Raw genomic sequence first — 16,595 nt, 5'->3', positions numbered from 1 at the left:
TAAATGTCCTCAGTGCCTTTTTAAAAACGTTTTATCTAATTAGGCTGCAAATTATTTTTTGAGTAGTAGTTGTTTCCCCCCCATCATTTTCCATTTTTACATCTAAAAATGACTAAGCTGGCCCCTATCCTCTCTTTATTTTCCCTCAGTATAAAACTAAAAGAAGAAAATTGATCATTCAGAATATTTTATTTGACAATAAAACAGAAAATAAAACATATTAAACATGTCCAAAACTCAACAAGTTGTCTTTTTTTTTCTCCCCAAGTTGTAAATGAGGTTTTATAGCTTTAGGGAGAATTTCATGAAGCAGGAGAAAAGGATGAATTGCTCACTGGATTACAAGGTTTGCTGTCCACCAGTAAAGAAGGATATGCTTTTGCCCCTGTAAGCTCCTAACCTTGTCTGCGGGTGTAAACTCCAGGGAATGTGGTGCGGTTAGAGGTTCTTAGAACACCACCAGAACAAGGCAGGTCTGACAGAGACTGTGTGTGTGTGGCTTGCGACACACTCACTCTCTCTCTCTCTTACACACACATATACACACGCCATAGCCGCGTTGCCAGTGAGTCAGTGTGTGAATCACACTCCAGCTATGCTGCTGGTCGATTTTATAAGAGCCGGCGGCACAACACTGTTTAATATTGCAAACAACTGTACTTTGTGGCACTCATTCACACATACACACACACGCAAATATATATATATATACACACACATAATCAAATGCACTCCCTCTAAATGAAAAAAACAAACATTTCCATCATTTAGACGGACTGAAAGGCAGAGGGTTGCACACCCAGTAATGTGATTGCAGATGAGTCAGAAAATGAGCAAAGGGAATCCTTTCCTTTTTGTGTGCCAGATCTATAGGATGGCCAGTATGAGTTGTACCCCCTAGATACTAAAACTAACTTCTGAATTTTGCTTCTGCACAAACTCATTTGGGAATGTGGAAGGATAAGAAAAAATATGAAGAGGGTTGTGCTAAAATCATCCATCTATGTCAGCCTTAAAGAATGAATCATCTGTTTCAGCTAGACTAGCAGATACGCAGCATGATGTCAAGATCTGATTAAAATTTAACCTTTTTTTTTTCTTTTTAAATACAAAACAGTTTTGTACTTAAAATATCTGAGGTATGAAGTAGTGTGTTTTTTTTTTTCACATAAAAACAAACCACATCTTGAAGATTTTGCACGCTGATTAAAAGTCAGACTTCAAAAACAGTCGGTTTGAGGTGAATCTCGCGTACTGCTGCTGCCCGTGGGGAGAAAAGAACACGATGTCTCCTTGTTTCTGTCTGACGGACTGAGCAGGCAGATGGGAAAACGCTGAAACATCGCCCTCTGGTGGCGTCAACGAGAGAGGCGCTGTTATCAGAAAACGTCACTTGAGACGTTCATTTGTGGGGAATTGTGAGAGTTTGATGTCAAGGTCACAACAGCACACATGCAAATGAGACAAGGCAGGTTTATTTGTAATCAACAAGGTAATTCAAAGGGCTTTTCAGCAAAACACTTTAAGAAGATTAACTTAAAAACATTTAAGCTGAGATAAACTAAAAGACATTTAAAAAATGAAGATTTTCAGGGGGGAAAAAAGCAAATTTAAGACGAATAAATATACATTGACCCGTCCTCTCCTGCACATTGTGAGAACATTTGACCCAAAATTAGATTTTTGACGAACACCATGAGATCTTTACTCAGATTTGTAATTGCAAAAAGACAAAAAGTAAAGAAAAATCTCTATCAGAAAATGTCACTCGCTTTTCCTGTCAACCAATCAATGCGAATCACTAATGCCTACACTGAAGCCTTGGCTGCGACGCCGTTAAAACATGTCATTTGAAACGCTCGCCAATAAGGCAATCTCTTTAAACAAGTTCTGAACAATTTGTACTCATTTAAATCGGTGTTCAGAAAGAAAGAAAAAAAAAGCTGTTGGCAAAGTAAGATCAGTGCCAGTGACCTCAAGGGAAAGACGCAGCACATGAAGGCGTCTGCATGAGGCCGTGCTGCGGCTGACTTGTGCCGCAGGTGTAGAGTTTGATAGGAGGGGTGTGACGCTGCCGGCCTATGAGTCAAGTATAAGAACCTGGAGCTTTGACTGACCTCTCCAAGTTGTCCCTGCATCCCCCGTCTCCTCCTCCTATGTCTTTGCATCTTGTTTGTTTTTGTTTTTTCGCTCTCTGACTCATAAACCAACTCTTGCCTCCTCTGGCACCTCTGACTTTCTTGGCTAAGGCAGAAAGCTGGCGCTTTTTTTCTTTTTCTTTTTTTTTTTACCACTCCAATCGTGCAAGTCTTTCTCTTCGCTCCTGTCAGATCCAGTTTCTCTCAAAAGTCACTCTTTGGCTGCGATAAGGGAGTGGAAGGTTTATCTGCGATTGGAAAACTTCTGACTCACCTCATCACACAAACTGCAGGTGATGAGTCACTGCAACGCGGGCCACTCGGCACAGTAAAGACAAACGGCTACGTGAGTGCGTGCTAGTGTGGCCATGTTTGCGTACACATTAACCTTTATGTGCGTTTGGGTGCTGCTGCAGAGAGGTTTCATGACACACCACCTACGCACCTTTTAGTCGAAGCCAGTGAGATAATTAATGTCCCTGCAGGCGAGGTTACGGTCTCCATCGAGTTTATTGCGTACGGATCAAATTTTAGGTTTAAAAGACTGTAAATTTGCACACATATTTAGCATTTCTTTAACACAGGTGCATGTGTGCCATAGAGCACCGGAGGCAGAAGAGAATTCATTATGACACGGCCAGCTGCGAATTGTGTAGAGTGACTCATCCAAGACAGACAGGAGCCATCAGCGGACACTGTGGTTGCAGCCTCTACCATGACAGACAACAGCACACAGCCTCCTGAACACACAAGAGGGTTTTTTTTTTTTGTTTGTTTTTTGTCAAGTGCAACATGCATGGACATGGGGGGCTTGATTTATGCCACGCATGCATCCGTATTCATCCACACGAACGCAAACGGTGCGCCGCGAAAAGTTTCCGACTCCCCATTTGTTTCCATTTTTGCACGTCTGTGGTAGAGATGAGTCACTTTTAACTGCCGTCATCACATAACTACTGTCACTTGGACTGATTCACACTCCCGACAGTTTCTAAAATAACAATCAAGCTCTGCTGGGCTTTTCGAAATCGAAAACCTGGGTGAGAGCATGCCGGGTGCTTTTATTCTTTTATTAGACGGAGTACCGTTTCACTGGAACATGACCAATCATACAAATACAGTGTATATTTAGAGAATGTGAGATCTATATATAAAAAAGATATAGCTCAAAAGAATGGCTTGCTGAAAAACAAACGGCACAGCATAAAGGTTGTCTTCTACAAAACATGACAATGAAAACGTTTTTTTCATAAATGCAGACATGCACCCTAATGCATATCTGGAAGAAACTCAACTTCGCTTTTAAAACAGTCAATCTGTATTTTGTTATTCTTTTCTTCCTCCACTGACGAGCACAAAGGGCTTAACGAGGTTAGTGTTCGTCGTCTGAGTCCTCGTCTTCATCCTCATCACCGTCCTCCTCCTCCTCGTCCTCCTCAGATTCATCCTCGTCCTCTTCTTCATCCTCCTCCTCCCCTCTTCTCGTCTGGCGGCTGGAAGCTCTTTGTTGCTGTGACAACAAATTAAGTCACTGCGCAACTAAAACACTTGGCAGATATTTATTAGGCACACTTTGTGCTTTGGTTGAGTCCAGAATGTTTTCGTTCCGTCACCTTGCTCAATCAGCAAATTCCGCACAACCCAAATCAGGTCGCATTTCTCAAAATTGGTGTTTTACTTTCAGTCTTCTGCTGTAAAACAGGTTCTGCAGCGCAAGTTTCTCACCATCAGTCTGTATCTTTCTAAGCAGTAAGCGATTGCTTCCGGATAAATTCAAATCTAATCACAGGAAGAGGGGTATGACAAGTCTGAGGCATGCTGGTATGACAGGAGTGTGTTGCAATGTGTCTCTGAAACCTTTAATCTGATCATCTCTGGACAGATAAAGTATCTGAACATACCGGGTATATTCAGCCTCCGAAGCCTTCCCTCAGACACGCTTCTTTTTCTTTCTTACAAATAAAAATGTGAAAATTCAGCTCCCTCTGAGCCCAATACTTTGCAGAGCCATTTGCAGCAATTACACCTGCAAGTATTTTCTCCCTGCAACTTTTGCAGAGGTCTCCACTTTTCTTTGAAAAACATCTCCACCTCAGTCAGAGTGGGTGGAGAGTTTCCTTAAACATCAACCTGGGAAAGTGCAACTTGGTCCGCTTATGATTTTCTTGCAGTAATCACTTTCTTCTTGCCACTCTTCCATAAAGGACACCTTTGTGGAATGCATAACAACAACTGTCGCGTTAACAGTTTCTCCCGCCTGAGCCGTGAATGTCTGCAGCTCCCCCAGTTACACCGGGCCTCCAAGTTGCTTCTCTCGTTATTCCTCTCCTTGCCCAGCCTGTCGGTTTAGGTGGATAGTCATATCTTGGTATTTGCAAATGTGTCATGCTCTGTTTTAAGATGGTGGACTGAACAGTACGCCGTCACATGTTCAAAGCTTAGTACAGTGTTTTATAACCTTACCCTGTTTTAAACTTCTCCACAACCTCCTTGCTTTCTTTGTGATACTTTTTGCTTACAAGTTTCTGTAAAGTCTGTCAGGTTCCTTTTGTTAGGACTAAACTGACAGATAAATGTTTTCAAACGCCATTGTTTGGAATAAATTTGATTTAGGGGTATTAAAGTAAAGGTGGTTCACTATTTCCTAGAAATCTGAATTAGAAAAAATAGAAATCTGGCTACTCTTTTTTCTTCCACGTCATAATTATGGACTACTTTTTGTTGCCCTCATCACATAAAATGCCAATAAAAGTCATTGAATATGCTGGTTGTAATTGGTGGATAGTTTTGCAAGAAACCACAGTAAATCCAGAATTAGCCACTCACAAAAATGATCAGTGCTGGGTCGTTAATGTTGGAGAAAATGGATAATATATGCAGCGTGCGGTGACATGTGCAAATTAAGAGGAATGATGGATGGGGAAATGCCGTGCTTCTTCTCTGACAACTCACTTATCCAGCACCAGCCCATGCTGGCATGAAGAAGCCACTGTTTTTTTTTGTTTTTTTTTAAACAGCGGTGAGGTTTTCTTTTCTTTTTTTTTTATCACAACAATAAAACTTACGCAATCGCAAACATGAAAGATAAAATGATTACAAGAAAGCCATGACAGCAGGGAACTTTCGGGGAAATTCTTGCTTAAACGTTTCATCTTACCTGTAAGGTACCTGATGTACTCAGGAAAGACCCGGTGTGATCAAGGGACGTCTTGGAATTGGCTCGCACTATGTCTAAGCGGGACTGGAAATCAGGGGGGTGCAGACAATTCCTGAACACCTGCCGAAACCAGAAGGGGGTGGGGGGGTGCTGCGTCAAAACGGTTAAGATACTACTGAGGGATTGCTAAAGCAAAGCCTGCATATCTAAAGATCAACCGAACAATGTGACAAATAGGACAAATGAAAGCAGCTCGGCGGTTATCAGTTTGACACTAAGCTGTGATTTTAACCACGCCGATGTTTTTCAGGACTCAGGATCAGGACTGTCTTCATGCCTACCATTGTGCATGTTTCAGATGATTCAATCTCCCATGTTTTTGCACAATGAGTCACCGTAAACCAGCCCCATCTCAGCAAAGAGTTTTGTTTCGATATGAATGGAAGGCAGATGATTCAGTGCAAAAACACACAGATTAGACGGCGACGGGCGGAGGGGAACAACACAAGGGCATCCGCAGGAGGAACTTTGCGCACTGAGAATCATTGATCTCCTTTGTTTTTCCTTTCTCTCTTGAAATAGCCGAGAGAACCACTCAGCAGATGGTAAACAAAGGAGGAAAGGCCGGGACGAGTGATCGCATCGTGCAGCGATTACCGCAGATGACTTCAAAGTTAAACCACGGGACGTGGACTGCGACATGTCGGAATATTAAACAAAACCCTCAGGTTTATCAAACAAAGACCAGAGGGCGTACTTCGAACTGGATTAGGATTTGGTGAAAAGTACAATCTAATAATGAGATACAGAGGATGACTGTAAAAATAAAGTGAATTCAACAGGGAGACTTGTTAACCAAATGTTTCTGCTTAAATTCAGATGTAACAAATCTTCTACGTCCGCTGTCTGTTAAAATAGCGTAGAGGTGAACGTGTGGTTGGATCGGGTGTGAAATGTTTGTCTGGGTTTATAGAAACCTCATCACCCAGGATTATTTTACAGGAGCTACTAAGTTGCTTTGTTGTGCAGCCCTTTACCAGATATTGATTAACAATTAAAACTGTGGACGGCTTGAAAGCCTCATTATGTACAACTGCAGTCTGTAAAAGTGACCATGTGACTGAGTAATGAGCTGTGCAATCAATTATTTGCAGTTCCTCTTTATTTGCGATCTGACCACAATCATCTCACAGGAGATGAACACAAGAGCGCATTTTAGTGCTGATTGTGGGCACAACTGTTTCCACAGCGATGCCGAGAATCTTTTTGATTGGATCAGTAAGTGTCAGGTAGAAAAGTTTCCATTATTGTCATTTATAGTGAGTTATGAAGGACTTGAACCTATTTTTTTTGAGATTCTAAAAAAAAAAGTACAATGTTGATGATATTTCAGAACTAGAGCTGAATGTTCAAGTTTGAATTTATCAAGAATCTTCTAACATACAGACTCAAAGTTATTCAATAAATTAGAAAATACATCTGATTTTTTCAGATTAAATGTAGCTTTTGGAAATACATATTTTTTAAAATGTATTTAAGATATTTTTATCTTAATAATTATATCTTTATTAAGAAATATTGATCTTAAAAAAAGATAAACATATTTTATGAAGCCCACATTTCCGTGTTAAGCATGTTTTTTATTAGTTTGGCACAACATTGAAATTCAAAATGTTGTGTTATCATTAGCTGTAATAAAATCATCATAATTAACAAAAACAAAGGTTTGAAAACTTCAGTTTGTGTCTATATAAAGTGTTTCATTTAGTGAATAGTTATTGAAATAAACTTTTTGAGAAAAAAAATCTAATTTATTGAATATTATCATATTTACAGTACACATACTCAGCCTTATATGACTGATTGTTCTTTAATAAGTTACAAAGAAACCACATTTTTAACCAATTAATGTTTCTCAACAGAAAAGCTGACGAATTCAGACTAAACAGTCTCAATTGTCAATATGATTGAAGTACGGTGTATTCCGGAATCTTGATGTTAAGCTGCTATATTTATTCCAAAAGTAATCGGAATAATTTTTCGGTTGGATCGCCTGCTCTTGTCAAAAGTTTTTCTCAACTGACCAAAACTGTTAGATGAAGCAAAATTGTTTATAGAGTGACCCACAACAACTCACCAACCGCTGATCGTAAACTGAGACCACAGTGAGTTTCATTTCAACAAAAACTAAAAGGGTGCCAACAAAGAGGGAAGCTTGTGCTCCACAATAAAACCCTTTAAGCTCGACTTAAGCTAGCAGTGACCCACGCAGCCAGTCCATCTATGTTCTAAGAAACGTTTTACGATCAGAGGAGATAAAGACTGAGTGCGTTGGCCTCAATGATGAGAAGAAATTTTAGAGAAGTCAAGGTGAGGTTATCAAACCTACAAACACTGTGCTGAATATTAAGCATGCTGGTAGCAGCATCACGCTGCCGAGCTGCAGTTTTGCTGCTGGTGGTAGCGGGGCAGCGGTGGATGAAATAACAAAACGGGACCACATGCAGCTTCTTTCTTTCTCCCCCCTACAGTTAAATGGTTATAACATGGACAAAAATGTGTGTTTTGAACAGACAATGATCCCAAACATATTAAGTGTTTTGGTTTTGGAATGAATAAAGCAGTCTAGCATAAAGTTTCTGGATTGGCCCTAAACTCAAATCAATGAACTGTGTTTAAGTGGTGTGACCCTTTTGCAAGAAATCAAATACTAGAATCTATCACTTCTCACAATAAGAGAAGTTAAATACCCAGCCAAAAGTGATGGCAAAACGTGATGATGTCTACAACTCTCTGCACCTTGCTAAGCAACATTCAAGCAAAGATGGGTGGATATAAATGTATATTTATGAGACTGCATGGATGATTTTGTTTCACTCAGGAAAAAAAAACAAACTAGTTTTTAATAATAAGTGAAGTTGCTTATTGCTCAGTCATGCCACCATAAAGAAAGAATACCTCAAATGCAAGCCAATGAGTGCATGTTAACATTTGACGGGCACACCTCCATACCATACCTCCAGGTCTGCTTCCTCATCCACACTTTGGATACTTTGGAATGCCACAGTGTAGATCTCCAGAGCCTTGGCATGGAAGGACATTTCCACGGTCACAAACTCACCAAAGACTTTCTGTAAGAGAGGAAGATGCAGATAAGATCCACAGAACGAGAGCGAGAGTGAGCTGGAGCGGCGTGTCGACTGACAGGAAATGGTGGCAGGGAAGCTTGTAGTAAAACAAGAATAGTTTTCAGGCAGCTAAAGATGAGCCTGTGTGCGGGGCAGCAGACTCCGGAGACTAAACTGGTCACTACTGTATGGTTTCAGTTTGCTGTTCTCCCCACTGCTTCATACAAATAAAATAACCCGGACAACAACGGAAGTAGAGAACCTTTATGTCCTGGATCTTCTGTCGCTCAAACTCATCGATGGTTTCCTCCAGCTGCTTGGTGGTTCGTGTGGCATCCATGGTTGCTCTTTGAAGCTCAGTTTCAGCCTGGGTACAAGAAAATCCACATAATAAGTACTAAAAGACGATAAACACCTACGAAACTCTCAAGGAATAAGCATTTTAGATGTTCTTCCACTGCAGTGGAACAAAGAATGAACTTTGTAAGAAACAGTGCAGAGTAGTTAAGCGGGCAGATCTCATGGGGCAGACCTGAGACTGAAAGTTTAATTAAGGAAACGCACACACAAAAATGAGTATTTTACTTTATCAGGTGAATGCTAAACAAGGAAAATGTGCTTCACAGATGAAGCACTTATAATTTGAGATCACAATCAGCTGCTATTGCACGAATGTTTCTTTGTGTTTCTGATCAAGAACTAAAGAGAAACAAAACAAGGATACGATGATCTGTCTGTCTGAAGGGTTTCTAAGTCTGGTCTTCTCGAGCTGAGCCATCTGCTTGGCTTCTCTGTCTCGGGCGCTCTGTGTAGCCTTCAGATCCTCCTGCACAGACACGAGACATTTTTCTCATGATTTCAATCAGATAAAACTTTAAACTGATGAGGTGAGCCGCAGAAAAAGTGCAACATTTGCAACTCACATAAGGTTAATTAACCTAGTAAGATTGCCACTAGACATGGGCGGTTATCAAGGTGTAACAAGACTTAAAAGGTCATAAATTACCAAGGTTTAAGCGTTATTTTTATACGACGCCAGAGAATTTGCTGAAATTGCCACACATGAGCCATAAATATAGCTTATGGTACAAGAGTGAATACTTGTACCATACAAGTAAAACAAGTTTTTGCTTGTTTTACTTGTCTCTTCCAGTCACGGATCTCTCGTCTATTCTTGCTTATACAGGGTTGAGGGGAGTGGAGGCTGGTGCTAAAACTCCAGATGTTTTTGGGTGAAAAGCGTGATAGATTCTTAATTATTTTTATCTAAATATACACATCCACATATTTGAAAAACCAGACATCTAAAACAAAGTAGGCATCTTTAGAAAGTTTAAGTTTCATACAATAACTAATAAAAACAAGCACTCTAAATGCTACAAACAAACAAACAATAGGCCTTACTTTCAATTTTCAGTATTTAACAGGAAAGGTGCTGACTATCGAGAGTACCTAATGGGTTTGCGTCACCTTATCACTGAAACAATACTGCCCTCTTGCAGCCATGCAAGGCCATTGACAGGGGCCTTTTTAAAAAAAAAAACAAATTCACACATTTTAATTGTGCAGCTATGTTGTTTAGTTCAACTTTAATCAGTGCTCATCAACCCAAGCCGGGCTCTCGGTGACCCCTTACCCTTTTACGTTTCACCACAGCTCCATAGCTTTTTAACGGCTCTATGACTCTGGCCTCAAGTCTTTCCACCTATAATGTGATTTACATGTTAGATTTGGCCAAAAAACGTCATTTAAATGTGACTTGGATATCACGAAATGTAACTGAAAATCAACCTCAGCTTGGCGGTAGTCTTGAATCTTGGCAAGGTGCTCTGCAAACTGCTTCATCCCCCTCTTCAGGTCTGGCGTCTCCGTGTCGGCGTACAAGCCGATTTCCCGGACAAGAAGGTCTGCTTTGTCTCGCAGCCTGGCTGTTTTGCGGGCGTAGGCAGCAAACAGTTGGCACATGTCTCCAAAGTGTTTCTCCACTTTGGTTATGTTCTCCTGGATCTTCCTCGTCTGGTTATCTCTTGAAGGTCAGAATGAATTTGGTCCAATTAATAAAAACACAGCTCACACAAACACATTTGTGACATTTTTATTTTGCTAGAGAACATCAGTGAATAAAGAGAATCCTAAAAACAAAAGAGCTCACAAGACAAGTGGTGGTGAAGTTTAGAGCAGAGTTAGGTTATAGAACAATAGTGAGCATCATGTGGAAAACTGTCCAGTGCATAATCTAAACATGTAAAGTACGGAGCACGGCATTACTTTAAGCCTACCAAAGCAAACCAATTAAACAGTCTAGGCAAGGATAACATTAAACAAGGATCCAGACAAGAGGTTCATGCCCCCCACAAATCTGGCCTTTGTATTCATGTGTTAGAATGGCCCAGTCAAAGACCAGACCTATTCAACTGAGGATCTGCAAGACGGTTTTTCGATGTGCAGAGATAGTGGAGAAATAACCTAAAACATTGCAGTGAAAGGCGTCTCTATAAAGTTCATTTTCAGATTTACTTAATATAAAACAGAATTTTCCTTCAACTTCATGAAAAATATGGGCTACACTGAGGTTTGTAATTTCGCAAAAACGTGAAAAACGTTAAAGGACCACGGATATCGTAGAATGAATGCCGTAGCCATAGGATAGATTTTAAGTTCAGAAAATGTATGCCAACTGTAAAGAAGCTCCCTGCATCATAGACACATTGAGGATATAACGTTATGTACAGTATTTCCAGATTCTTAGAGAGAAAAAAAACAATCAACTCACTTAGACGCGTAGACATTAGCTAAAGATATTTAACAATATAATTCAGCTAGAAGTCAGGAGAAAAACATTCGCGAAAAACCCAAAATAATTAAAGCTACTGAGCTATATCACTGCTGGTTTTGAGCTTGATTTTGTTCGATTAACTTTCATTCTAATTTATTCAAAATATCCTGATAAATGAGTTTTACCTGGCTCTCGCATCCGGCGTGCGACTCATCTCTGCAGACATGGAATAAAAACGTTTTACAGGAATGTCCACTCGCTCCTTTTTAGCTAACTAGCAACTAGCTGGGTTGAACGCCAATCGGCGGTTTCCATGGAGTCACTAGTTCACTTCCGCTTCAAGGTTGCATTCTGGGAAATGAGGTCTTTGACTCCTTTTGAGATTTCATTTCGTTTATCGAGTCTTTGGAGGAAATGACTTGTTTTTTTTTACTTAGATGAAAAATCAGTCATCACTTTGTTTATTTTAAAAATAATATGACTCATCAGGATTTGTTTATTTCGTTCTGCACATGCTGAACATTCAAATTAGACTTAATTTTAAGGCACATTTTGACATTTCTTTCAATACATTGTGCAAATATCTGCTTTTAGTGTTATAAAAATGGGACAGACAGAGATAAATCACTGAAGAAAGTTTCCTTCCTTTAATGTGACATATATCCTGTACAACTCAATTAAAAAGTAAACTGAAATATTTGAATGGAAAAACTAAGGTTAAACCTTAAGCACTAATTGTATTATGGTGCAAGCGTCATCTTCCCAACAAAGACTTGGATTTGGAACTGATTCTAATTTCCTCTAACAGGGCTAAGGCTCTAATTTCAACAATAAAAATAAAAATACAATAAAAAGACGAGTGTGCGTGGTGGTGCAGTGTCCTTTGTTGTTTTTGCATTAAACATACATTTTAACTTCAAATGTTTTATTTTGTTGTTGTTTTGTTTTTTGATGAAGACAACCACATCTGTGGCTTCAAGAAGATTTTAGGTAAACATTTTAGTTTAGTTTGGTATTTCTGCTCAGACAGAGCAATCTTTAAATTCAGCTTCCAACTTGATCTGGTTAAACATTCATTTTAATTAAAAATGTGCAGCCATTTCGCTGTTTCTCTTTCATATAACTACGAATAAGTAACAAAATATGTATGATTTCAGAATATTCATATCCCATCAAAAGAGCATGTTTAAATCACCCCACACAAAATTGTGATGCATTGAATTACAGAAGCCCAGAAATGGTCTGTTTTAGGCTATCTTGATACCAAGACTAGATATTGTGATCGCTGAAATAAATGGGAGCATCATTGTAATTCCCTCCTCCGTGTTTGGGAATGCATGAATGTCACCAGCTGCTACATCTGCGCCTCTGTGGAAAACGTCCAAAAACCTTAATTATCGTGCTTAATCATCCGTGGGATTGAAGCAGGGGAGTTTCCACTGTAACAGATTGGAGATGTAAAACAAGGCGATTGCATTGAGGTGTGTGCACCAAATCCCAAGGGAGCTCAGCTTATACTTTCAGATGTGGCTGACAGTAGTATAGATAACCTTTTTTTTTATTTTATAAGCTCTTTATGACACAACCCTAATGAGTTATTAAAGTTTGAATTTTAAATCCTGTCTGTACTGTTATGAATTATTTTTGTCAACTGTATTACTAATAAATACAAAAACGAATGCAGCACTGGAAAAAAAAGTCCTGTGAGAGCCCACAATTGAACATAAATGTCAAATTTGTCAAGTTCACTAACATTCAATGTAAAAAAAAAATTAAACACATGAAATGATGAAAACTGTAACTATTACTGGTTACATTTATTGATCTTTTTTTTTGTTAAAATTCTATATTAGACATTAAGACACATTGTAGGATTTTTTTTCTGAAATTTGCCTTGTAGTCAGTACAGTGGTTTACAAAAAAAAAAAAAAAAGAGAAGTTTTTATTGTGATTACATCATCCAGCCACACGAGGGCAATCCAGTTCTGTTTATCCCTTTCATAAACCTTCACAAAGTTACAGGTGGAACTGCAATCATTGCTCCCCCCTCTAAATCTGTGAAAAAAGAACCTTCTGACTCACAGTGTCTGTTCAGTTCATTATCATATATTTACATTATTTACACTGCTGAGCCCCGGATAAGATTTTAAACCCCTAAACCTTACAGGACAAACAGCAGCTGCCTGTCAGTTCGGCTTTGGCTGCAGGTTTGTGCTGCGAGAAGCTTATGGCTCTTAAATCATTTAACTTGGCTGCTGGTAAATGTATACAGGGGTTGTGACATCTGCTTTCGCTGTGGGTTTAACTTTGTTGAGGAGCAGATGGTGTTTGTTCCAAACCACCAGTTAATATGGAAAACACTGCGGCCACCGGCAGCGGCTCTCTCTGCTGGTTTCATAAACTCCTCGCTGTCTCTGTCCCTCTGTGCCCTCTTCTTCAGTCCTCTGCCACCCTCTGTGCTGCAGCGGCAGAGCCGCGTGGCCTGTTGAACAGATTGGGAATGACATATGTCAGACGCTGTGGAACTTGGTGGGGAAGCCAAGTGTGCGTCTCTCAGCATGCTCGTGTGCTGAGCCCTCCCCATTTCAGGTGCGTGTGTTGTTGTGTGCGGACCCCAGATGCGAGACATTTCTTCCCCGTCAATATCAAGATGGAGTCCGCGGGAGGCCTGCGCGTGCGTTCAGGGAGGCAGAGGATTATGAGCGGCATGATATCTTGTTTGCCACTTGATGCATAAAATGAAGTCACAGGCTGAAAGTCAATATCTCATCATGCTGATTTTTGTTAACTTTTCTCAAACTCTAAATTCCTCTGATTTGACAACACATGGCGAAATAAACTCCGGTGGGAAATATATCTGTCCTTTCTCCATACTCCAGACTCAGTTGTTATTGTTCTAACTCTTATAAAGTCCCTAAATTAAGAATCGATTTGTTCTCAAACTCAATAAATGCTCTCACGGAGCGTGTCAAAGTAAAGCAGAATTCCCAGATCAATCTGCCTGGCAGAGTAGATTTGGCTACAGTTCAGTGCAGTTTTGTTTTTTGTTTTTTTTTTATCCAGAAAATAAAAATATAAAATACATAAGAGATTGTGGGAAGCAATTTCAGCTGCACAGAAGGTCTATATGCACAATAAAAGTCAAAATTAGAAACTGAGGCTCAAATATATACATACGCCCCCTCAAACTTTTGATAAAATGTTCTTGCTTTTTAGAGCAAAGCTTCTCTTGCTTTTAAACACATATTGAATTAAATTGAGTTCAGGGCATTTCCAGAAATGTAATTATAATTTTCATCATGAGATTGCACACTCTCTAGTTCTGATTTCAGATTATTTTTTTAAAATTTGAATCAATCCTTCTGTTTATTATGAAAACAGTACCTAAGCATGCTAGTACCACCATGTTTGTTCTTGGGTTTGAGAGAAGCCTCCTCCTCCTCCTCCTACTCCTAATTTTTTTCAGCATTTGTCTTGTCATTGTGGCCAACCATGATAATCTTTGTCTAATTTGGCCATAAAAATGTTCCCCAGAGGGCATTTAGTTCAATTTTGGAGCAGGGGCTCTTTCTTCCTTGGCATATTCTCAGTCCATAATGGGAACATTTTTGTGATGTTCCAGCGTCTTTCTTCCTGCGATCAACCTAAGCCTATGAGGTTTCAGAGTTGTGCTTGAGCATGTGGACGACATGCATGAAAAAAAATCAGGTCTGTGCAAAAAGAAACCAGCCAATATAAAAAGACTATTTAAAATTTACCAGCTTTACAAAGAAGACTGGCCAAATATGCAGTCAGAATCATGCCTGGAGCTTGCTCATGGCTGCAAAAAACATGTTTTCTTTACATATTGCAAAGAGAAATTACGCCAATATCCCTAGGCTATATATTTGAGGCTGTACGTATCATTTTGACTTAGTGTGGATTAGAGATATTCCACAGTAAATTAAAAACTCAAATCCTCAAAACCAATAATATTTATGCCCATGATGAATTTATGCAAAGTAGCTACATTTGCAATTTCTCCAAATGCATTATTACTCAGATGAATATGAGTTTTGTATATTTTGTCATTTCCCCCCCCCTCCTGTGCACATAAAGCCATAAAACTCAGGCTGAATTTTAGATGAAATTCCATGTTATTCCCCTTTAACTCCAGCAACCTTGAACAAAAGTCCTCACTCTATGGTTAAGCGGGTGCTTGAAGGGCAAGCCGACGCAGACACGGTCCAGTGCTTTTATTGACCCACTGAAAAACCTCTCTGTGTCTCCAGGGGCTTAGAAGCTCAGGTTAGGGTCTTTGTTGTCTGCGTTCATTAGTGTCTGCCTCACCATCCCTCTTTCTCTCTCGCTCCTCTCTCTATCTCTTTCTCCAAACACCTCGATTTTTTATTTTTTTATTTTCCTAGACTCCCTCAGTCTGTCTCTGCTGCTCTTTTCCCCCCAAGGAGACGGAGAAGAAAATGTCACCAGAGCAAATTAGTGGGAGCCTCCAACACTGCCTGTCTCCCTCTGTTTATTCCACAGAGTGATGGCATCACGAACGGAAGTTTCGAGAACTTTATGCGTGTCAAAACTTCGCCTTAGTCAGGTGTGAGACTCTGTGACCCGTGTAGTTTTAAGGCGTTTAAACATATTGCGTATTGCTGGTTCACTGCTTTGGCTTAGCAAAAACACTTGTAAGATTCAAGGTTAGCTTAAAGTACAACTCCAAAACATGAAAAATGTTGGTATTCTACTTCTTGCCACCTACTAGATGACACTAGTAGTTCAAATACATCTGTATAGTGGATCACCATTCACTAAGAATATTTATTTTGTTCCATCTTCTTTGCAAAATAGCTAAGTTTCGATCAGATAAGATGTGGAGCGAGCATCAGTTTTCAATCTTTTTTCTGTACTTAGGTAATTTTTCTAATCAACTCAGATTGGCCCTGCTGAAGAAAAGCCTTCCCATATCATAATACTGCCACTGCCAGTGGCACTACACCATGAAATGTAATAAGTGTTTATACTCTTCTTAATTAATCCATCTAAATATCTTTTTGGGCATTGCACTTGTTAATTCTTAATCACATTATGTGTACTGCACATTACTTTTAAATGTGATTATAAATAAAATTGAAAGTCTTTTGAAGTTGGAAGGTCATCATCCCTACATAGATTTTTTTTTATTATCATATTCAAGTCGAGCCACTCCAAAATGTTAATATTGCTTCCACTCATAAGTAACATGTAAAAATAAAACATCAACTTAAACCTTGATTTGATAGAATTATGAATAATTTTGGGCTTAACCTCTTGAAAACAATAAATTTTTTTTTTAAATGCATTCATTTTCAGGCTATTTACATATCTTTTCCATGGGAGCTGGTAAGAGTAGAGGTCACTCTATATTT

General features: G+C 39.4%; 1 protein-coding gene across 2 annotated transcripts; it reads right to left on the bottom strand.

Moving 5' to 3' along the window:
• Nucleotides 1–1,457: 1,457 nt before the first annotated feature.
• cibar1 (CBY1 interacting BAR domain containing 1) lies at nucleotides 1,458–11,531 on the bottom strand. Of its 2 annotated transcripts, XM_008421963.2 has the most exons (9): nucleotides 11,385–11,526; nucleotides 10,215–10,449; nucleotides 10,060–10,128; nucleotides 9,148–9,249; nucleotides 8,956–8,961; nucleotides 8,686–8,790; nucleotides 8,313–8,426; nucleotides 5,296–5,415; nucleotides 1,458–3,648 (listed from the first exon to the last, which is right to left on the bottom strand). In XM_008421963.2, the coding sequence occupies exons 1-9, from the start codon at nucleotides 11,423–11,425 to the stop codon at nucleotides 3,511–3,513; spliced, it is 930 nt and encodes a 309-aa protein (XP_008420185.1). In that variant the 5' UTR covers nucleotides 11,426–11,526; the 3' UTR covers nucleotides 1,458–3,510. The 2 variants fall into 2 exon arrangements, with proteins under 2 accessions (XP_008420185.1, XP_008420186.1); XM_008421964.2 differs by lacking the exon at nucleotides 5,296–5,415 and having other exon boundaries at nucleotides 11,385–11,531.
• Between the last annotated feature and the right edge of the window lie 5,064 nt (nucleotides 11,532–16,595).

This window comes from Poecilia reticulata, linkage group LG11 (genome assembly GCF_000633615.1).
Source record: "Poecilia reticulata strain Guanapo linkage group LG11, Guppy_female_1.0+MT, whole genome shotgun sequence".
In the NCBI taxonomy this organism is placed as follows: domain Eukaryota; kingdom Metazoa; phylum Chordata; class Actinopteri; order Cyprinodontiformes; family Poeciliidae; genus Poecilia; species Poecilia reticulata.
This window is presented reverse-complemented; position numbering and strand designations above follow the sequence as displayed.